Source organism: Sminthopsis crassicaudata, chromosome 3 (genome assembly GCF_048593235.1).
Source record: "Sminthopsis crassicaudata isolate SCR6 chromosome 3, ASM4859323v1, whole genome shotgun sequence".
In the NCBI taxonomy this organism is placed as follows: Eukaryota; Metazoa; Chordata; class Mammalia; order Dasyuromorphia; family Dasyuridae; genus Sminthopsis; species Sminthopsis crassicaudata.
In genome coordinates this window covers 372,632,584-372,657,328 of record NC_133619.1, presented here as the reverse complement: position 1 = coordinate 372,657,328, position 24,745 = coordinate 372,632,584, and the positions used below count along the sequence as shown (strand labels likewise).

Sequence of the window (24,745 nt, the reverse complement as noted above, 5' to 3'; positions counted from 1 at the left end):
GTACTATTAAACTTATCCTTGAAGGGTTGTAAGGCAGTAAAAATACTTTGCTTTCTTCTGTTCCTTGAAATTCAATATCATGTCCCTGGTTGATATAGTAAGCAGAAAGTGTCACTCTGAGCAAAAAAAAACATAAATCTTTGCTATGTCCCCAAGATACCTTTTTGGGTATTGATTACATCTCAAAGTCTCTGAGAAATGGTCAAGGAGCTTTTTATTAAAGCCTATGTACCATATTATTCATCCTACTTTTATGATATATTATGTATGAACTTTTAAAAATTCATAAGCTCTGCATTTTTTAAAATATGGGGTTAGTTTTTTGTGCTTATTTGACAAAACTTTAACCAGCATGGTTATTAATGCTCATTTATGTAAAATAAAGTAACTAAAAAACAAAAGCTAGATAAAAATATAAAGACATATAAGGGCATTAAAAACTGACAGCTAAATACTTATAGATAACTTGCCCTTTATTTTACTGTATAATTTTGTCAGTCAAAATGTGATATCCTACATCAAAGGTAAATACTTTTAAGTTAAATTGGAATTAAATTTTAGTGGAATGCTATAATTTTATATATTCATAAAGACACTAATAGCATTCAATCTATAATATGGCCTGAAGACCATATTATTTAACTGTGCAGATTTTAGCCAGAAATTCTTGGCTGCCTTTCTCTGTTTAAGTGAAATGCTGCTCGTGTATTATAATTCGCACAGTGAGATTTTTAAGTGCCTGAGTTGTTCAAGGTGGTAGCATAAAAATAAAGGATGAGAAAAATTCCACATTCAGTGCAAAAGTATGTATTTTTCAAATTAACATAATGTAATTAAACTAACATGGAGAAGTTAGTATGCTGTTTTGTTTTACTTTTAAAGGATTATTTACATTTTGTAGAATGCTATGACTTCTAAATAGACATCTTGGAGATCATTATACCAATGTAACAGGAGGTAAAGAAATGATATTGATTGAATGCCAACCATGAATGCCACTCAACCATCCAGTCATCCATCCTGTGTCAGGGTAGATAGCTACATGACCAAATGTGGTCTAACAAATGAATTCCACTATTTTAGAATGCCTTGCCTATATCATATCATTAATAATGACAAAATCATAACAGTAAGATAATTAAAATTCACATTTATGCAGTACTTATTTTGTAATTTCTAAAGCAGTGAAATTGTAAGTATATAAGTAAGCTCAAAATAATCCAATTAACAATTATATATTTATGTATATATATACTATTATGTACATGTATATATATGTAATATGTATATTATTAGCCATATTTTATAAATAAGGGCTCAAAAGCACATAAATGTTAAATGGTTTGCCAGAGTTAACACCGCTGGTACATACAAGAATCAAGATACCACCTCAGGTCATTTCCTTCCAAAACTAGTGATCTTTCTAAACAATCAAGAGACAAATATTTATTACTATGTGTCAGTCACCAGACCAGGCAGGGTCAGACAAAAATAAAAAATACCTCTCCTTGGAAACCTTCTGTTCTTTAGGGAAAGAACATATACACAAATAAGTTTATACCAAATATATGAAAGCTAGATACAAGAGATGTTTGGGGGGGTGGATCTTAATAACATAAATTTAGATCTGGGACTGTTCAGAGATCATCTAGTCCAAACCCCTTATTTTACAGATGAGAAAACTGAGGCCCAGAGGAATTAAGTAATCAACCTAAAGTCAAATAGTAAGTGTCTGAGGGAGGCAGCACCAGCAGTTTGTCAGATCAGAAGAGGCTTCATATAGAAGGTTTCAGGTGACCAGAGTTTTGAAGAAAACACGATTCTCAAGGACGGATCTGGGAAGGGGAATCTAGGCTCAGGTGACAGCCGCTCCAAAAATACCAAAATGAAAGGTGGAGAATCAGCAAGAAGGCCAATATGATTGGACTGTCAAGTACCAGGAAGGGAGGAATATGATATGGTAAACTTGCAAACATGGGTTGAAGCCAAGTTGTGAAGGGCTATAAAGCCAAACATAAGTGCTTTAATTTGAACTTACAGATGATAAAGAATCAATGGAATTTATAGAGTAGGGAAGTGATGTGGTCAAACATAGAAAATTACTTTGACAGCCAGTTTTCTTCTCCATAGCATTGTTCTTTATTCATTTCTATGCTTTAACTTAAATCTTTAACTTCAAAATTATCTCTAGAGAAAAAACAAAAAAAGGCACCAGTAATGAAATGTAATTTCAGGATGTTGCCATCATGGTGAGAGTAATAATGTTTGTAAGCAACATATTAACTCCAAATGTTTTTGGCCTATAATCAATAAATATTAATTGATATTCTATAACTTGTGGTGCAACGTGTATGTATGTGGAGAAACAACAATGTATTTATAGGCATGGGAACTGAATTCAAACTGTAGTCTAACACTTCTCTTGTAACCTTTGGTAGTAATTTAATTTCTCAGTTTCTTCAATTGAAGGATGAGGATGTTGAAATACATTTCTTCTATGGACTCTTTCAGCACTAAATCTATGATAGTACCATATTTTTGTCAGTGTTTGTACCTGTGGTAGGTACTAAAATGCTATGAAGAAATTTAAGCCATGGTCAACATGGACGATAATTTGGTTAATGGTATGAGCAATATGCATGTGAAAGGATCACTAGCAAGACCAAAGAAATAGAAACTGGATTAATGATCTTGATATAGGGAACTCCCAAATGAATTCCTTCTACTAACTCAAATCATATCTTCTTAGAAATTTTTAATTTTGGAGATTTTTCTAGATTGCTGAGAAGTTAAAAAATCTTGTTCATAGTCAGTAAAAATTGAACCCAGGTTTTCCTGGCTTTGATTGGCTCTAGCCATTCCTTCACTCTGTCAAGACTATATTATGCTATAAATACTAAATTCCAAATCATTAGTATTAATAATTGCATTTTAGGAACACGTAGGTCCCTTACTACTGTGATTCTAGAAGAAGTTATAATCTACTTTCAGGTAGAGTGGTCAGAGAAAACGAGAAAACTTCATAGGAAAAAGGAAATGGAATTGGATTTAAAACTGAAGAATGGATAGGTTTTAGATGGTAGCAGAGAGGAAAAGTAGATCAGATTCTAGAAAAAGGAACAGCCATTAACAAAAATATAGTTGCAAAAAAGTATAAGATATATTAAAGGAACAAAAAAGAAATCTGTGTGGCTGGGGTGAGGGGAGATAGTTCTTGAAGTATATAAGCTCCTGAACACATAATTCCAAGGCAGTTACAGATAACAGCAGCAAAGCACTTTGCCCTCTGTCACAATAAAGGGTTCAAATAGGAATGGTCTTTTAAAAATATTCCTGTATTTCTTTATAAAATGATGGCTGGATATAAAGATATTTTTGTCCCTGATGTCACACAATATCCTTTATCCAAGAACCAAAACTGAGAGGCCAATTCTTGGTCCTAGTGTGATAATATTCTAAATTTGGGCTCCTGAACTTTTCTGCTTCTACTTCTCTGTTCTTCTATCCTTAAATGCCTTGTTTTGCTCTGTGTTTTAATCTCTAAGCCTATTGAGATGCTTTTGGAAGAACACAAACTATAAATCATAAATAAATAAAAGGACTAATCTTTACATGTGCATAGTGGCTACAGATCTATTTGTCATATTTAGGGCTGTGTAGCTCTGGATTGGAAGCAAGTACTCCGAAGCTTCTCCAGTACAAATGCACCTGAGTTGTCAGAGCAGATGAAGCTGTTAATAACCACCACTATGTTATTCACTCAAAGAGTGAAGTAATAAAATGTAGGTGACAAGAAATCGGGAAAATGGAAAAGCCTTAAGTAGATATGCGACTCAATGTAATATTTCTTAAAATTTGTCATAAGGCATCATCGGGATTTAAGCAGCCGGTAGATCTGACTGGCAGTAGTGCCGGCTGCTTATGTTTCATGTAATCACAGGTCTGTTGTCTTCTATTGAGACATACATATAAAAGCATCCTTCTCAACTAAGCTGAATCAGGCAATAAACAAAATCTTAAAAAGTCAATAAATATTGCTTAAAGTTGGACCTGGAGATGAGTTTTTACTTTTAATGAAATTCAATACTAAGTTTCAAAAAAACCTAACAATATGCTAGTGAGACTCCTTGGAGTCTTAGATCATTTTAAAAACCAGTTATGTGGCAAGGAAGAAATATCAGCAGCAATCCATATGCCTAATGTTGGAGAAGATCTAACATTATTAAGCATATGGGTCTTGGTTAGGAAGCAAATAAAACCCATCCTGTATATTTACTTATACAAAGGTTTAATATTTTAGCAAAAGTACTCTCTGGTCTTCATTATTTCCTTTCCCAGTTGGCATTTATTCATAGTCAGCTGGAATTGCATTTGGAGAAAGGTGATAACTACTCAAGTACTAAAGGCACCCATAAAGTGTCAATAAATTGCATAAGCAAGAGGTTTTGGCTGTCTACAAGTGTCACAAAGATTGATTGTTCTACATCAAAGAGTTTCTTAGGCAAAGCTTTATACTAGATAGGAAACTAGAATTCAAAGGTAATGGAGAGATTCCATTCTCAGTGGACATTGCAGTTGGGACACTAAATTAATTTACCTTGTCCAGCTCATGGAGGCTTCATCTGTTACATTAGAGTACTATAATGCAGTTGTCAAGATGTACTTGGACTTTTTACAGCTTCGTGGCATTTTTTCGCAGCACATGTCTAATGCAGATGCAGTATAATTCAGCCTTGTCACTCCTCACCCAGGTTCTAGAATCCTGAATCTGAGTATGAGAGGGTTGATATCAACCCAAGAATAAGCATTTATTAAATAAATACCTACTATGTGCCAGGCACCATGCTAAAAACTGGAAATACACAAAAAAATATCCCTTCTCTCAAGGAGTTTTACAATGCAACAGGGACAGGAAGAGAAGCACGTAAACCAACTTGAGTAGAAACAACATATACTGCAAAATTTAGTGTAGATAATCAACAGAGAGAAGGTAGTAGCATTAAAAGGGCAGGGAAAAGCTTTGAGCTCTCTCGCTCTCTTCTCTTTCTCTCTCTCTCTCTCTCTCTCTCTCTCTCTCTCTCTCTCTCTCTCTCTCTCTTTTTCTCTATCTTTTTTGTCTCTCTCTCTCTTTCTGTGACTGTGTTTCTGTCTCTGTCTTTCTCTGTCCCTCTGTCCTCTTTTTCTCTCTCTCTGTCCTCTTTGTCTCTCTGTCTCTGTATGTCTCTCTCTTTCTGTGAGTTTCTTTCTCTGTCCTCTTTCTCTCTAGGTCTCTCTCTTTTCCTATAATCTCTCAGTCTCTTTTTCTGTCTCTGTCTTTGTTTCTCTCTCTTTCTTTCTTTCTTTCTTTCTGTGTATGCGTGTCTCTGTTGCTGTCTTTCTCTGTCTCTCTATCCTCTTTTTCTCTGTCTCTTTGTCTCTGTGTATATCTCTTTCTGTGAGTATTTCTCTGCCTCTGTCTTTCTGTCTCTCTGTCCTGCTCTTTTGCTCTTTTTCTCTCAGTCTCTTACACTGTCTCCTCTCAGTTTCCTTTTCTCTCTCTCTCTCTCTCTCTCTCTCTCTTTCTCTCTCTTTTTCTTACTCTCTCTTTTTCTTTCTGTGTTATGTGTGTCTTTGTTGCTGTCTTTCTCTGTCTCTCTCTATCCTTTTTCTCTGTCTCTCTGTCCTCTTTTTCTCTGTGTGTGTTTCTCTCTTTCTGTGAGTGTTTCTCTGTCTCTGTCTTTCTCTGTCTCTCTGTCCTCTTTTTCTCTGTTTCTCTGTCTCTGTGTGTATGTGTGTCTCTCTCTCTTTCCGTGAGTGTTTCTCTGCCTCTTTCTGTCTCTCTGTCTTCTTTTTCTCTCTCTCAGTCTCTTTTCCGCTGTCTTTCTCATTCTCTTTTTTTGTCTCTGTCTCTGTTTCTCTTTCTTTCTTTCTTTCTCTCTCTCTGTTTGTGTGACTCTGTTGCTGTCTTTCTCAGTCTCTCTGTCTCTTTGTCTCTCTCTTTTTCTCAGACACATACATACTTCTTAAATGCTTCCTTTTTGAAACATAATTTGTTAAACATTAATAAGTTCTAGAAATATAATTTCAAGGAGTTCCTATACTCAAGGAGATTACATTATAATGGTCTGAAGGAATATTACATGATAGATATATACATACATACATAAATATAGATAGAAAAATACAAATACATACACATATACATACACATACACATATATTGGAAATGTGATGCATAAGGAGTTAATCCATAGGGCAACCAACTAATTTACTCTTTCCAAGAACAATGTTTGAATTGATTTGATTATTAAATCCAGGGAAGAAAGGAGGAAAATTGAGGGCCCAAAGAAATGACTTTCCCAAGAAGGCTTCAAAGCTAAGTAATGACAGTCAATATTTTTTACTTTTATGTTTCTGTACTCCACTATGCTGCCAAACTCATAGCATAGAAAGCTGTTTTATTATGAGATGCTATAATCATATTTTAAGATCATTTCACCAAGTGATATGATTAGAAATGAAGAAATACCATAGCTATATTGCTTTTGCCTGTGGATTGGTTAATCCACAGAAATCAGTCAATCAATAAATTCTTGTACACTAGGTCAAAGTCAACTAACATCTCTAAATAGATCTACTTTTCAAGGTTTGTTTTTTTTTAACTTGTTTATAGGAGTGCCAGCTAAATGCAAAATCTGGAGTTCCTGTCCCAAAGTGCCCTGCCTTGAATATGACTAACTCTGGACGGCTCTGTCCCAGGAACAGCTGCAGCAGTAGTGAACTCTCTTTGTCTAGCACATGTAGTGAATACTCCAGTGGCTCCTCCTACACTTGGAATGATGGGAAGACTCTCAGTAAAACAGTAAGACCAATATTCCAGCACAGCAACTATATTACAATTTGATGGAGTTAATAATGGAGTTTGGGGACCAATTATGGATTACAGATCTCTAACCACTTAAAGAGAGTAAATATATGTGAATATCATTAGAATGTAAGCTCTTTAAGGGTACAGGTTTTTAATTTATTCCTCAGTACCTAGGAGAATGCCTAATACTTAATAGACATCTAATAAAATCTTATTGATTGATTGATTCCAAAAATAAAAATAAATGGAAATATATAGATTTATTCTATCCTATGTAGTTGATCTCTATCTACCTTTCTTTGGTTTCAATTTCTTCGTGAGTAGTACTCTAAAAAACCAGTTCATTTAGATTAAGAAGAAATGGGTGTGAATTTGATATTTACCAATTGTGGGATCCTGAGCAAATCATTTAAACCAGAAATGTCAAACTCAAATAGAAAAGTGCAACTGTATATAAGGATCCACTATGCAGTCATATTTTGATGTAGAAAGCCATATATTGACATTATCTATGTTCTATTGTATTTTCTTTGTTAAATATTTCTCAATTGCATTTTAATCTGGTTCCTAAGAAATCATTTTGGTGAATCTTGAAGATTGCAGTGTAATCCTCAGGCTGTGTTTCTGATATTTATACTTTAAACTGTTTGCTCATATTCCTTACTGCTCTAGTCCTAAAAAAGTATCTGATGTTCATGAAAAAGAAAAAGGTAGTCCAGTAACTTAGAGACTATATCTTAGATCATGTGTATATAAAAGCAGTGGAAGAGGAAAACTTGTAGTTGTAGTGTCCTAATGAAGCATCTCCTCTGGGAATTCAAATAGATAATCTTCTACATTGCAGAATTATTTTTCTTGCCCAACTTTTCCAATACTTTTCTATATTGAAAATCAAAAATTGGAAATAGTAAAGGTTTGGAGAGATAATTACTTGATCCAGTGAATAGCTAGATAGGAAGGGATAAAGAAAAAACATTATGTGTTTTGGTGTTTCCTGTTGAATCACAAGATAAAAAAAGAAGACACTGAGAAAACGTGGCACTTTTCAGGGGCAGTTAAGATTAATTCAGCAGTTTCCAATTTGTATTATTCTCATTCTCCATCATAGAGAGAAGAGTTTAATAAGTATGTGAGTTTCCTCCAGGTAAAACATGAAAATTGAAGGCAATGCAGAAATTCTGGAACCTCTTAATCTAGTTCTGTGATGGAAAGCCAAGTATATAAATGTGGCACAGTGAACAGAAACGAGGACAAAAGCTAACCTGCATCATTATTTTGCTATTTTCTCTATCGAGGAGAATGATCATGAAACTGGGAAGAATAGAATAAAAACTGACAAATAGGAAATTGAAACCTGAGGTAGATAAGGAGACAGACACTCAGTTGCTTTATTTTATGTAACCTAGTCCACATGAATTGTTGTACTGAAAGAACATGTTCATATGATTAGAAAAGTAGAACGAAGAAATGCTTTTGAATTCAAAAAAGAAATTTGGATTTTGAAATTTAAAAACTAATAATCTTGACATCTGTTATCTGGAACATTTTCCCACTCAAGGAAAGTAGAGAATACTTGGAGCCAGCATGGGTTCATTAAATATGTTCTACTAGGAAAAAAATCATTTCCCCATTTTGACAGTTACTAATCTAGTAGATCACAGATAGTACATATATACCCATAGATCATATATACATGTGTATGTATGTACATATATAAAAATGTATGTATGTATATGTAGATATTTGGGTTTCAGCAAATAGTAAAATAGAATTATTGCTCACATTCATGAGAGCAAGATAGAAACATCTGGACCAGATACGGCATCTGGGTTGATTTATAACTGATTGACCATGTATAAGAATGTTAACTAATTGATTTAAATCACTATGAAAGGAGTTATTGATTGTTGTGCAATATGTTTTTTATGCTTTTCAAATTTAAAAATTATTAATGATTTGATGACATGGATAATTTGCTTATTAGATATACATTTTCAATGAATCTGGGTAGGATAGTTGATGCTTTAAAAGAATCAAAGTCCAAAAAGATCTAATCAAACTGGAATTTTAATAATTCTAGTAATAAAAATTTTAAAGGAATAAATTCAAACCTTGCCCTTAGGTTCAAAAAATAAATTATGTGACCATAATATAAAAGAAACATAGCTCAATAATATTTCTAGTGAAAAAATAATGATAATTTTTTTTGTTTGTTGACCTGGCTGACTAATTTTTCAAAAAAAAAAAAACAACAAATTCAAGTTTGGGCTAAATTAATGAATATCAAATGTTCAAAACAAGGGACTTGGTTTTTCATTATCCTCTCCTTTTGTCACATTATACCTGGAATACTGGAAACTACTGAAAAATCCCAAAATACACATGATTAACATAGTAAGGGCACTTGAAATCATGTTTTAAAAAAATAGATTGAAAGCGCTGTAACTAGTTAGCTTAATAAAGAAACTGCTTAGGGTAGAGATGATATCTATCTTCAAAATATTTTAAGGGTTGTCATGAGTTGAGATTCATTAGATTTGTGATTTGTGCCTTCAGAAGACACAAGTAGGACCAGTTGTAGACGTTACAATAAAACAGATTTTTGTGAAGGTGTTGAGTAATTCTTTCAATGAATAGGAAAATAGCTTAGATAGTCTCTAGGGTCCTTTCTAATTCATATTTTATCATTCCATGATTTCAATGAAATGAGCAAAATGCAAAAGTGACAAGTACTATAAGAGACATATAAACCAAGTGCTGTCATTCAAAAATGGAGAGGTCACTGCCAGATGTGAGTGAATGATGGCATGTTGTCATGGTCTTAAGAATATATTTCAGTTGGGCCTTGAATATGAGTAGGAGGTTAATGGGCAGAGAAGGAAGGTCATACAGTAAAGGATATTTTAGGATTCTCTTTTGTTCTATAGATTGTATAGAAACCAGGGAGGGAAAATAGAATGTACTTTCTTGTTTCAGAATTCCAGAAGTCTACTCCTGAGAAATCTCTTTATCTAAAATGCTTCATACATATAAAACATATAATCATATAGCATAATGGGATAGGGACTTTTTGCTTTAGTCCTTTCCTATATGTTAGTTTTTCTTTAATTAGTCACAACTTCTCTGTATCATATTGGGCTTGAACAGCAAGTTCTATGAATGTCTAGAATAGATGATATAACTAGAGTGTGAAAAGAGATATAGTTTAAGAGAAATATAAAAAAGTATTCATTCAAATGAATATAGTCCATTGCAATGTAATCACTTTTGTGATCTACTTATTTACTGCAAGGATATTGCAATTTTTTTTTGTTTTTTTTTTAATTTATTTAGTATTTTGCTACAGTAGCTGGGATTGGGTCTGCACTAGCATGGCTTGCTAGACTGTTTTCTACTTTTACCCAGGTATAACAGACTTTCCTGCTAACCTTCTAAGTTGTCTTAGGAAGGAAAATGTTTACCTCCCTCTTTTTATGATTTCTGCCATTCTAGACATTGTTTAGAATCACTATCTTAAAATTATCTGAATGGGCTTGGGGGAGACTAGGATGAGTCCCTGCCTTTATTATAACCTTGGGTATGCCTCTCAAGGATACTACTATTTGTTACAACAACAACAACAACAACAAATTCAAAGAAATCTTTTGGAATTGCCTTTGGAGACAGTTTCTAAGTTACCCAGGAAAAATATTCTCACTGTTTTTTAGTTGCATACCAGTTTTAACTTAAACCTATATTCTCTATCTGGTTGATTTGCTTTACTCTCCAGATGGTTCCAAATAGTTTTTTTTTCTTTTCTCAAATTAAATCTACTCCTTGAGGATGGATATTGGTTACCTTTGAAAAAATATTCTGAAGGCAATTTTAAAGAAAGAATTCTAAAAATGTTTGATTAAGAATAGTATCATTAATCAAATGTACAAATACATTGAAAGGGGCATGACTTATTTGGATGAATAAACTAATTTTTAAAAATCAGTCACTATTTTGTAATAACAACTCATGTAAATGAATTCACACAATTCATATGAAATACTTAAAAGATCTACAGATGTGTTTATAAGAATTTGAAAAAGTATATTATGCCAATAATTGCTCAATTTTTAAAATTCCCTCCCCCTTTGTTTTATTTTTAAGAACAATTTTCTGAAGGCTAACACTTTTGTGCCTTTTTCATGACATTCTGCTGCTGTCTACTTTTAAGCCTCCCATTGGGCAAGTCTAATCCACTCTATTTGCAATAGCTATTTTCCAGATAGGAAGAAAAGAGAGAAAAGGAAAAAATGGGCCACAGTGGAAGATATTACCTGATGATGTTGGGGAATTTTTATTTCATCTATATGGATTTACTTTATGGATGGGAAGTATATAAGCCACAAGAACACATTTGCTTCTGTAACTTTATAAAATAGATATCAAAAGGTAGACCCACCATAATCTGAATGTATATGATCAAGATCTGGGGAAAAGGTTTTAAGCCTGAATATTAAAGCTTTTTTCCTCTTATGATCTGATTTTTAATGCACAGAGCTATATCCAATGCATTACCAAAATTGCTACCATCAAGTAGTTGTTCAGTGATCCAAATGATGACAGTGAGGGTCTGAGGTCTTATCAATTTGGGAAGGGAAGATTAGTGATATTTTCCATCTCTCAGGTGATTTCGTGAACTATCTAGCCATATCAGCGCCTGCCTTTTCTACTCACTTTTTTTCTTTCTCCTTCCTTTCTTCCATTCTTTTTATCTGAGCAACACCACTTTTTGGAGCAGATTCTAAGGCTCAAAAGAGATATCTTGCCTGAGCCCATTTGAACATTTTCAAGAAACTTCATACATTTTGTCATCAAATAAGCTATGAATATCATTTAAGGGCCCCCTTGCAAGTTTGTAACATCACAAGCATCTTTGTCCAATATGTTCAAGAAAGTATCAGAAAAAAGTCTAGTATTCACACATACAAGAATACAGAGACAGTGTCAGGCAGCCTGATTTTCTATATTCTTTTGTAAAGTTATTTTTGTATTGTCTAGAGGCAGATAGAATAAGAATATGAAACATATCAGACTTGAGTCATGATTGTGATGCCACTATTCCATGATTGATAAACCATGTATTTTGAGTAATTTTTAAAAATTAATTAATTAAATTAATTTTCACAAAAATTTTATGCATGGGTAATTTTCCATCATTGACAATTGCAAAACCTTTTGTTTCAATTTTCCCCCTCCTTCCCCCCACCCCTTCCCCCAGATGGGAAGTTGTTAAATATGTTAATGTATAAATTAAATACAATATATGTATACATGTCCAAACAGTGATTTTGCTGTACAAAAAGAATTGAACTTTGAAACAGTGTACAATTAGCCTGTGAAGGAAATAAAAAATGTAGGCACACAAAAATATAGGGGGAATTCTATGTATTGGTTCATAGTTAACTTGCAGAGTTCTTTCACTGGGTGTAGCTGGTTCGGTTCATTACTGCTCTATTGGAACTGATTTGGTTCATCTTATTGTTGGAGAGGGTCACATCCATCAGAATTGATCATCACACAGTATTGTTGTTGAAGTATATAATGATCTCCTGGTCCTGCTCATTTCACTCAGCATCAGTTCATGTAAGTCTCTCCAGGCCTTTCTGAAATCATCCTGCTGGTCATTTCTTACAGAACAATAATATTCCATAATATTCATATGCCACAATTTATTCAGCCATTCTCCAATTGATGGGCATCCACTCAGTTTCCAGTTTCTGGCCACTACAAAGAGGGCTGCCACAAACATTTTGGCACATACAGGTCCCTTTCCTTTCTTTAAGATCTCTTTGTGATACAAACCCAGTAGTAACACTGCTGGATCAAAGGGTATGCACAGTTTGATAACTCTTTGAGCATAGTTCCAAATTGCTCTCCAGAGTCATTTTCTTAGTAAGAAAGATGGGTAAGTGCTGATCCCTCATTTTCCCTAAGTCCTTCATATGACCAAGGACACACATAACTGTTCTTTGGAAAGACTTTCCAGGGTTAGTGGTAGATGGGGAAGTTAAATAATCTTTTTGGGATCAACCCAAGACACTGCCCCCATTCATACTTTCTTCTAAGCAAATGAAGAGTAGGACTATAATTTTCATTTCTTTCTCTCTTATGGATATTTGGACAAATTGAATTGCCTAATAGGATTCTGGATTCATCACTTCTTTCTCTTTATCTTTTCCCTTTCTTACCTTACTCACTTCCCTGATTTTTTAAAAATTTATTTTATTTTTAAAAAACAGAAAAGGAATACTCCCCCCCAAATTAAAACAAAACAAAAAAAATACATTATCATGTGCCTAGCTGAACCTCAGGAAGGATTCAAAATATATAAAAACAAATTATCAGTTTAAAATATATATATATATATATATATATTAGTAGAAGAAAGTATATTCATGACTGTCCCTCTTTTCTTTAATTCCAGTTAAATTGCTCTTTTGTTCTCTGCTGTACATCTTTTTTTTTTTCTTTATTCTTTTTTCCCTTTTCATCCTCCCATCATCCCCAAATAGGCTATAGTTAAGAAAGACATATTTATGTATGCATATGTAGATATATATACATATCTATATCTAGATCTATATCTATATATCTATATATATCTACCCACATACACACACCCCACAAACACATACATATAGCTTTCCTATTTCTGCTTTAATTCTGCTCCTTAACTTCCTATTACTTAACCTCTCCCCACCCATGAATCCCTCCCTGTCCTCTTCTCTCACCATCTGCCAATCTCCCCCCCCCTTATTTATTTATAGATTTTGGAGGGTGCTAAACCCTTTATGTTTTATATGTGTTTTGTTTATTTAACCCATTTTCAATGAGAGTAGATTTTTAGAACTATGAGCCCTGCTTCCCCCTCTAATGCTTCTGTGTCTGTTCTTCCTCTGCACCTCATTTATACAACATGATTACTTTTTTTACTTTAATTCTGCACTTTTTCTTTTGAGCTACCCTATTGTGATGTCAATCTTAAACATATGGTATATATTTGCTATGTAAAAAAACCACAGATTGTACATGTTGAATTCCTTAAAACTGATCCTTGATATTGACATATTAATATATTGGCAATTGGCATATTGATATATTAAATTTTCTATTAAGTTCAGGTTTGGTTGACCGAAAGTCCTAAAAATCTACAAGATTGTTGAATGTCCATTTTTTCTCATTCAATATTGTAGATAATTTTGCTAGACATGATACTTTTGGCCCCAGGCCTAGTTCTTTTGATTGTCAGTAGATATGATTCTAGGGCCTGCAAGTCTTTTATTGTGGCTGCTGCTAAGTTTTGTACAATCCTAATTATAGCTCCAGCATATTTGAATTATTTTTTCCCTTGTTTCTTACAATATTTTCTCTTTGATCTGGGGTTTTGAAATTTGGCAATAATATTCCTATGTGTTTTCCAAAAAGGATCTTGTTGAGGTGGTGATCAGTGTATTTTTTTTTGTTTCTACCTTCCCTTCATGTTCTATCACTCCAGGCAATTTTCTTGGATTATTTTTTTAATCATAACTTTCAAGCAGTCAAATTCATTATTTCTTGGTCTCTCATAGCTTCACTGGCTTCCCCTTGGACAATTCTAATTTTCAAAGCGTTATTTTCATCTTTGAGACTCTGTATCTTCTTTATTAGTTGGTTCACTTTTTTTTTTTTCATAAGCTTGTTTTCCTTTAATGGTTTCTATTTATTTATTTATTTTAATTTTTCCTCAATGTCTCTTATTTGATTTTTAAATTCTTTTTTGAGTTCTGCTATAAATTCTCTTGGGCAGGAAGCCATTTCACATTACTCTTTTGGAGTAGAAGCTTTTTTTTTTTTTTTTTTTTTTTTTTGATGAACCCCAGTCTTCCCTTTTCCCATAGTATGTTTCTAGGATGTAATTCTTAGTAGTTCACTTTTTTTTTTAAATAAAAGGTACTGATGTAAGTACCTCTAATTGTGGGGTGGGGGAATGCAGTCTTTGAGCTTTCCCCTCTGACCTAGAACTCCAAACCAAGAACTCCACCCTCCAGCAAGTACCCACAGCTAGCAGTATCCCTGCGTTACTGTTTCTGTGCTCACAGGTGATGGTTCATTCTCTTCCAGGGCCCTCTGTAGCACAGCTGGGCCTGGTATTCCTAATCAGCTGAAGTTCATTCAGTCTTCCTGGATTCAGACCCTGACTCCAAACCCTATACAGGAGGTAAAAGTTTCTATGGTTCCTGCTGAGGCTCCAGCCAAATCCAGATAGTCCCAGGACTCCCCACTTGTTTCTTGCAGGTAGCTCAGAGTTGTTTGCACTTTACATGGGTTAATCCCTGGCCTGAGTCTTTCTTCAGAGTTGTACCTGGCTCACCCCTATTCTGACCCAAGTTAGTATTCTTGATTTTTCACCAGTCTATGTTCTCCTGAAGGCACAAATTTGTTCCAATTATGAGGGAAATCTAGGAAGCTTGAAATTAACATCTATTCTGTCATCTTCCTAGAATCCTCTCCCTCCTTTGATCTTTTTGCAAGAACTATGCTTAAATTAGCCCATAGATCTTTTTCTACACTTTAAGATTAAAGCATCTGGAAAAAGCTTGCTTATCAAACCATTGAGTATTTTTCTTTATAAATGTTTATTTTATTTTAGAAAGAATTCATGAAAAATCCCTTATTTAAACATATAGAATTTGCTAGGTTCGGTGCACAGTACTAGGAGTAGCTTTAAATGCAAAAGTGAGATTTACTTTTCCCTCAGGGAAGTTCTAAAAGGAGAATGCAAAACACATATAGGAGGGTACAGTTGCAGGGCAGAAGACAAAGCACAGTAGGTCTTAGGATACAGCAGCAGGGTAGACAGGATGGCTCTATTCATTTCTTCCAACAACCTTTCTACTCTCTCTACTCTTCAGTTAGTCAGTTCATAAGTATGAAGTAAATAAGGAATATAAGGATACAAAATGTATCCTTAATGAACTTGGAATCAAATTGAGAAGATAGAAAGTAGGAGTTGGACCTGATATTTCAATGGTTTAGGGAACTCCAAAATGAGTAGATTCCTTCTGCCTTTACAAGTCAGCCATTTCTATACAATTTATAGTCTCAGAGAACTGTCTAGGGACTAGGAGTTCAAGACTTGTGTGAAGGTCACATTGCTAGTACATTTTAGAGGCAATACTTGACCCCAGGGATTCCTAGCTGGTACTGAAATCAGCTCTAAATCCATAGAGCATACTGCCTCTAGTTGGAGAGATGAGATCCATGAAATAATAATCCATGAAGTATATTGCATATTACATATATGCAAAGTTAACTGTACCTCCTGGTAGATCATAAGGTCATTGAAAGCAGATAGTTTTCTATTTTAAAGCTGTTTCTTCTGAACCTAGCATTCATTTGCATATAGCAAGTACTTAGTAAATGTCTTTTGAAACATTTGTTAAATTCAAGATGATAAATTTCAAGGAAAGTTAAATAAGAGAGAAAGAGACAGATGAGACAGAGAGAGAGATAGAGAGTGAGAGACAGAAAGACAGAGAGATAGAGAGAGAGAGAGACAGAAAGAGAGAGAGAGACAGAAAGACAGAGAGACAGAGAGAGAAAGAGAGAGACAGAGAGAGACAGAGAGACAGAAAGAGACAGAGAGATAGAGACCAAGAGAGACAGAGAGAGAGAGAGACAGAGAGAGAGATAGAGAGACAGAGACAGAGAGAGACAGAGACAGAGAGAGAGATAGAGACACAGAGAGAGAGAGAGACAGACAGACAGACAGAGAGACAGAGAGACAGAGAGAGAGAAATTGTGAAAGGAATTTCAAGGAAAGTTTAAATTGGTTAAGGGATGAGCAAAAGTAGAGATGTATTGGCATAGTATAAAATGAGCAAGTTCATAGCTTGAACAAAGCTGGCATTTTCCGTCTCTCATAGGCTATTTTTTTCTAATCTCCTTTTGTTCTTCTGAATGTAACTATCAGTATCATGGGCAGACATAAAATCCCCTAGCTGTGACAGCTTTCTCACTGGTAATTCTATAATAGCTGTGACTCCCTAATGGGATCTCACTCTTATTTCTAAGGATTTGGGTGAGTATAGAAAAGATCACCCAAGAATATTGACCTACAACATCCTTTTTTTGGTATTAGAATTAGTGGATTTTTAAAATATATATATATTATTTATATCATTTAATTAACAAACCTGAATTTGTTCATAATAGGTTATTTTTATAGTTGAACCTTCAATTCAAGAAAACATTCAAAACTAACTTAAAAGCCTAATAATATTATTATAGAAATTTCAATTATCATGGCTCTGGTCTATGGTGTCATAAATATAAATATCCTATGAATCCATGTGTGTGTGTGTGTGTGTGTGTGTGTGTGTGTGTGTGTAATTTTGGAACATGCTATTGTATGATTGGATCTAGTTATAGGACTATATCTGATAGAATTTAATTTTCTGCACTAAGCATTAAAAATTTAATCTTTCCCGAAATGAAAAGATAGACACATTTACTGCCAAATACCTCAATGAGTTCTTTAGGTATCTGCGTGTGTTCATATTCTTTCAGATTTTGTTTTTTGAGCAAAGGGGCAAGATTCTCTTCTTAACTCACATTTGGTCGAGGACATAAATTTATCTTCTGAGCATTCTTATTGGAGCAAAATATTTCATTCTTTTAAAAGGCCAAAGAGATCCTTATAAACAGTGATGAAGGAAATGATAAACTTTCAGGGTCAAGAATAGGTGGTAGGGGACAGCTAGATAGAGCAATGAATAGAGCATCAGCTCTGAAGTCAGGAGGACCTGAGTTCAAATCTGAATTCAGACACTTAACACTTCCTAGCTGTGTGACCCTGCACAAGTCACTTAACCCTACTTGCCTCAGCAAAAAAAAAAAAAAAATAGATGGTAGGCTTTCCCTGTGTACTCTGCTGTACACAGTAAGTACACTCAAATTAGATTCTTCCTGGGGACAAAGTTTCTTCTCCAGGAAGGCATTGAAGAAAAGTATTTTAACTTAATCAAGTCATTAATTGTTACTGGATGTCTGCTTTACTATTGGGAAGATGCTTTTAGAAAATTTTATTGGTTTCCCATTGTTAATTGAAAAACCTTAGCATTTATTTTAGCATTCAAACTGGTTCCTGAACCCAACCTCCCTTTGGATTCTTAGCTTCTGTCCCTGTCTCCCTTCTTTCTTAGCTTCTGTCAGAATGACCTTTTTGGTATTCTCTGAACAGACCTTGTGCCTTTCTGCTTCTGCCTTTTTACTCATACTATTTTTACAATTAGTCCCTCTTACTTTTCCTTGTATTTTAAGACAGCCTAAATTATGTCTCCTCCATGAACTCCTCTCTGTCACTCTAACAGAAGTAATTCCTTCCTTCCTGTGAACACCCAGAACAGTTTGTTTCCATTTTTATTTGTGTATCACCAGGATATGTAAAGCTCATTGGCTACTTTTTTTTTTCTTTTGAAGATATTTCCAACATGATTAGTTCACTGATTTCTAATATCAACTTTTTCTTTCCTGACAGTCATCAATTAACTGGGACAAAAGGATTAGCATTGCTTCGTCCCTTCCAAGTGACCTTGCTAGTCCTGCAGATGAGTTACCTCCAACACGTATTAAGGAAAGCCACATTTTGGAAGGTCTGAGGAAACTGCAGAAACGAAAAGTATTGCTTGAACCACCTTCTGTAATAACCAAATGGGGTTATAAAGATTGTATGAACTCAAATGAAGGAATCTATTCCCCAGGAATTAAATGTGGCAGCCATAAGGAGCATCTTCATTGTAAACCAACAGAAACAGGAAGCCCATGCAAAGAGCACACACAATCATTCACATATGACTCTGATTCCCATGACGATGCTGATGATGAAGCTTCCTCTTTAGCCTTGCTTCATGAAATCCCAAGCAAAGACCACAGGCTCCAATGCAACAAGTTAACTCATAGTGTTTCTGATAGTCTATTTGGTTGGGAATCTAATGGGAAAAACTTTTCAGAAAAAACTTCCTCTACTGATTTCAAGGAAAAACCTGAAAAACTGACCAATTTTGATAGCCACTGCCTATCAGAGGGTGAATTATGCACAAACATGCAGTTGCAGCAAGAAAAAGGTCTGCCTGGTCTAGATCATAAGGACCTTAATCTACAGCTTTCTGATACTGATGACTATGAAACCCTTGATGAATTACACATAGAAAGCAGTGATGAGAAAAGTCCTTCTGACTTGTTGGTAACTCCTGGTACTCAGACTTTTGACATGCTGTTAGGGCATGGAAAATCTCAACTTGTGTCTTCCAGTAAAGAGGAAAAACGAGCACCCATTCCCTCAGATAGCAGGCCAAAGACATTTAGTTTCATTAAACAGCAGAGGGTCATCAAAAAGACTTCCTCTGAGGAATGTATTACTGTAATATTTGATGCTGAGGATGGCGAGCCTATTGAATTCAGCTCACATCAGACTGGAGTTGTCACTGTTACTAGAGATGAAATTTCAATCAACCAAGCTCCAACTGGGTCCAATGCAGAATACACTGAACTTTTACCTCAGGGAATCACTAATTTGCAGCTAGGAATGAATGCAAGAGACTACAGCATTTTAAAGGCACCTGAAGATGAAAAAGAGAAAAGAACTCACAAAGATATCTTTGGGACTGGAAATACAGGTGTTCTTGTGATGCCCACAGAGTCTTTAAACCCTGGAAGATCAATATTAGAAAATACTCAGCGACAAAAGGAAGCCAAATCCACACATAACATAACACATCGAAGCAATTCTGTGTCTTTGGTGTCCACAGGTATAAGCCACAAACAAAATCTGACTAAAATACCTAGCAGGGGAAAATCTTTGCCTCAGAAATCAAAGGTAACAGATCCTGATGATCCATCTATAGTCTCATCGCCTGGCTCCATGGCCCTAGACAAATCACCAGCCTTACCTCCTGTAAAACTCTCCAGGTTCCAAAAAGCCCAGAGCCCAGTACATCATTTGCATATACACCCTGACTCCCATATCCCCAAACAGCCAAAGCTGCTTCCTCATAGCTCAAAAAATTCTGTCAAGAGTGACTGGGTTAAGGGTTCTAAGAGTTCTCTGTTATTGCCAAGACCTTTCATTGAACCTACTAACTATGGGGAGCCTCCAACCAAGGATAAACACTGTAACTTGGGACCAGAGGAAATAGCCAAATCACCTTCTCCCCCTCCTCCTCCAGGCAGGTCAGCTTCACTGCTGATCAGGCCTACTTATGAACATTCACCACCTTTATCCAGTAAGCCAGGAACCAGTATCCCTAGTGAAATGGCAAAGGCCACACTAAAATCCTCCCCACTGAAAGCATCCCCAAGTGCTGTCATTTCTTCTAATCATGCTATACCTGAAGTCCCGGGGAAAAAATCAATTGTGGCACTCAAAAAGCCTGACTTCTCTCACCCCCCATCCAGTGAGGAAAAGATAGTCCAAAGCAAATGTGCCAGTCAACTCTCTTCTGGTACTTTTGCTATGATTGGTCCAGGCCCTCCAAAAGTTTCTCCTAAGAGAGGTTCTACAAAAGTCTCCAATCACCAAGCTTCTGGAAACAATCAAGGACTTTTTGACACAAGCTTACAGACTACCAAGAATATTCCCTTAGATTGTGGACCACTAGAAATGCCTTCTTCAAAAAGCTCATCCCCAGGAAGGAGAGGACAATACAGTGACTGTCTTCCCAAAACACCGAAGTCTCACCCCATTAGTGGGAATGAAGCAGTGTCATCTCAAGTTAATATTCCCTCATCATCCTCATCTTCCAAAAGTCATGATACCACAAACAACATCCAAGGTTCTCACGACAAAGGGCTTAAGACCCGTCTCCCTGTGGGACTCAAAGTACTTGTAAAATCCCCTCAACTTCTCAGGAAGAGTTCCACTGTGCCAGGGAAACAGGAAAAGGAGAGTATCAATGCAGCTTCTAAAAGCTGTGCAGTAGCAAGCAAGTCTAAACCTGAAGAATCCATAGATCTCACAAGAATTACTACCAAAAGTAATGAACTCAATGTGTCAATGGTAGATTTAGACATGAAAAGCAGTTTTGCTTCAGGACTTGCCACAGAGATCACTCTTCCACAGTCACCTGAAAGCTGTCATATAGAAGCTGACAGGGGAGATTCATTAGAAAACAGGTTTATGAAGAGATCCACCTCTTCCAGCAAGCCCCACTTAAAACCAGCTCTAGGAATGAATGGGGCCAAAGCCCGTAGTCAAAGTTTTAGTGTTCATTCTGGAGAAAAGCCTTCCACCACTGCCTCTGAAGGGCTTGGTAAAGTACGGACTCAAATTATTACCAATACAACTGACAGAGGCAATTCTCTCACACGCCAGAACTCTGCTACTGATGGATTCACAAACAAGACAGCTTCAGGGTCAACCACAGAGAACCTTTCAATATCTGGTAAACCACTGGAGGATTCCTATTCTCGGCCAGGATCTCATGGAACTACAAACAGCTCCAGCAGCCAGCATGGTAGTCCAAGCAAGTTACCTTTCAGAGTTTCTCCCAAAACAGAAGAGATTCATAGTGTATCCAGGGTTGAAACCCACAGATTGCCTTCTCAGGGAGACTGCCCAACTCTAGCTATGCCTGAGGAACCAGGCAACGGCCCTTACAGATGCCTTCCATCCCCATCATCACCCAGTCATCTTTTAGATCAGGCAAGTTCCCTTCAAAGTCCAAAAAGGATTCAATGCCTAGGACAAGTGGAAGCAAGCAGTGCCTGCAAGCAAGAAATCCCTGATAAGGCAGCAGATACCTTTGAAATGGGAGATTTAAGCCAGGATGCTCCTGTCCCACCCACAATAGAAGAAAAAGTCATGCTCTGCATTCAGGAAAATGTTGAAAAAGGCCAAATACAAATTAAGTCTCCCACTATGGAGGCCAAACAAAAATCGGGGCCCTCAATAGCCAGCTGGTTTGGTTTTCGAAGGAGTAAACTCCCTGCTCTGAGTGGCAGAAAAATGGACATCTCCAAAAACAAAGTGGAAAAGAAAGATTCAAAGAGTTTGGGATTTGGAAACAAACAGCAAAAACTAGAGAAAAAGAAAGACAAAAGAAAGCCCGAACTGCAGTGTGAGACAGAGAATGAATTCAACAGGAAAACAGAGATGGGAGATATTCCAGACAATGTCTTAAAAAGTAAAAGGAATATGAGAAGCCCACAAGATATTCATGTTCAAATGAAGTCTGAGCAGAAGAATAGACTCAGTCCTGCCATGTGTTCAACAAAAGACACCTTTATGAAAGAACTTTTAAACAGGTAACTCATTGAATTTCACCATGTTTATTTTATTTTATTTTTCTGGAAAGGAGATTTCTGGGATGGTCAATGCAAGGGAAATGTGTTTCTTCAATAGAAATTTATAGTAACAGGCTTTTATACATAGCAAGAATTTAAAACAAAAAAAATGTTAGTAATAAAATGATAATTTGGTCCATGTTACTTTGTTAACCAAACCAATGATCTTTGAAATTAAAGAATGGTAAGTTTTATCAAAGTTGATAGAAATTCAACCTACCCCAGGAACCATGAATATATGCATATGGCGTGAAATAGAAGACAATTATATATACATTTTTTATGTAGGCTGATCTCATTGATTGTAAAACCAAAAAACATATTGTTAGTAACTTTCTAACAGTAATTATATTTTCCTACTAAACCTTAGGCCAAGGGAGCATTTAACAATAAACATACATTTATTTTCAGTTTGACCCCTTGGCAATTTTCATCATTGAAAAAAAAATCAATAGGCAAAACTAAATTAATCCACCATCATTTGTAAGCAACAGATTTTGTGAGAACTTGATAGAAATATTTATCATACAAAGGTGTAGAAACAAAGAGGTGCAGAACGGTTATTTTAAACACTTAAGAAATGAGTAAAGTGTTATGATTGAAGAAAGGCAATGTGATTTATCAGAGGAATCACTTTCTACCTGCAGAGTTGATAAGAAAGCAGCACAACAGACAGAAAGTGGATCAAATAATGTTTCCTGCAGGAGTGTGTCTAAGGGCAAATCTCAAGGCTCCACTCTTCCCAGCAACTCTATCAGCACTCAAGGAAACCACAAGAAAAACAGCAAAACCAAAGCTGAAATGGAAACACCGAATGAAACCCTGGTAAGTTCCTTCACATGATGCATCAACCTGATTGTATTTCTGTGTTCTGAGCCAGGATAGGACCTTTCCATCCAAGTAGACAAACAGCCCTATAGCCATTTGATAACATAAATATAGTGTTAAGACATTGGGGGTGGAAGGAAAGGAGGGAAGGAGGGATCAGAATCACTATAAGAATTTGTCAGTTTGATTATGGACTAGGCCATGCTGCCACTTGTAATGATCTTCCAGTTTCTGCTGGTGAGGACTTTCTCCATCTACATATGCAAAGTGATGGCATAATCACAGTGTGCTCCCATCAAAAGATACCAATGTACTTTCCTAAAATTATACCCTTGTGCTGGAAATTCTTATGTTGATCATCTCTGCCATCAAAAACACAAAAAGAGCAAATTTGACCGGAAAATTGTAAATGATGAATATTAGCTATGGTTGATGTCTTGGGGTGCATGTTATATCTTTTTTAAGAGAACTCACATATGACAATTCAAGCCAGTGAAGTGCAATATAATTTGAGGAAGACTATTTAGAACTCAGTTGCATACATAATTTTTATCTCTTACTATTGGGATGAAACTATCAGTGAATAGTTTCCCTTTAAAAAAAGCTATGTATATATTCCCCAGTATGTTAACTTTAACCAGTATTTATATTTCAAATTGCATTTGTATCCATACTCTATGCCCATAGTCTTTTTTCACGCAAATAATTGATTTTGTCCTATTTGTTTGCTCTTTTGTGAAGGATTTGCAGTATTTCTACAAAAATTCTGCTTTTTATTGTAGGCATATATCCATAACTTTTTTTTTATTCTTGTAAAAGAAGGCTATAAAAATATAGCACTTGCTACCATTTTCTGAGGGAAAATTTGAAATATGAAGCAATTATGCATTTCTTTGGGACATATTTCAAGGGAGGAGAATGTTTCAGGCATAATCATAATGGGAATTGGAAAACCTATTAACTTCATTATTGATGTTTAGAGTTCTTAGGGTTAAAGTACCACAGCCATACTTTAAGTTTAAGCAAATGCACATTTTTATTTTTCATTCAAATAACTATCTTGACTCAAGGAAGATATAAGGTCATTTTTCAAACTCTCAAAAATAGTATGCAGACTGTGTACTTTGCAAATTTTTTTTTCCTTTGCTGCTGGCTTCCATGGTATCATCTCTTCTTTGAAAATGTAGATGTCCCCTGCATTATAAAACTACAAATTATAAGCGTATCTAAGACTGCCCTTGTAGTGTCACTGAAAGGGAAAAAAAAGAGAGAATGAAAGTCTGGAAATGTGCAATATGCCAGAAATTCAATCCAACTGATCTAAAACTTTGATAGCACAGTGGAGTCCTTATCAGAGCCACTCAATTTAACTATGCCCCATTTAATATGGTTCTGACAGCTTAGGGTATATCTGCACTGTACAGAAGTACAAGAAGGGGGAAAAAACACAAAAAAAAAATCCCTATACTTTGCTTCGAAAGTTTCATCTTTATTCTCTTATTATTTCCTAATGCTGAAGTAATTTGCCATGCTTTTTGTCTTTTCCCATACAACCTTTCCCAGGGTAACAATAAGAGTTATTTAGATCTCAGAATACTATTATTTTTCCTGTGAAGTACCTAGATTACCCAAAGTATACATAAATGATAAGAATGTTAATTTTTTTAGTTAGCTATTAAGGGCAAATAAATCATGTAGGAAAGCTTTTCCATACAG

General features: G+C 35.4%; 1 protein-coding gene across 5 annotated transcripts in view; it reads left to right on the top strand.

Annotated features, from left to right (window-relative positions):
* NCKAP5 (NCK associated protein 5) overlaps nt 1–24,745 on the top strand; it is a 939,808-nt gene that overhangs the window by 801,870 nt on the left and 113,193 nt on the right. For all 5 annotated transcript variants that reach the window (XM_074301873.1, XM_074301870.1, XM_074301872.1 and 2 more), the window contains 3 exons: nt 6,653–6,841; nt 18,399–22,162; nt 22,849–23,026. In XM_074301873.1, the coding sequence (XP_074157974.1) occupies nt 6,653–6,841; nt 18,399–22,162; nt 22,849–23,026 (4,131 nt within the window). The remainder of the gene's footprint in view (nt 1–6,652; nt 6,842–18,398; nt 22,163–22,848; nt 23,027–24,745) is intronic.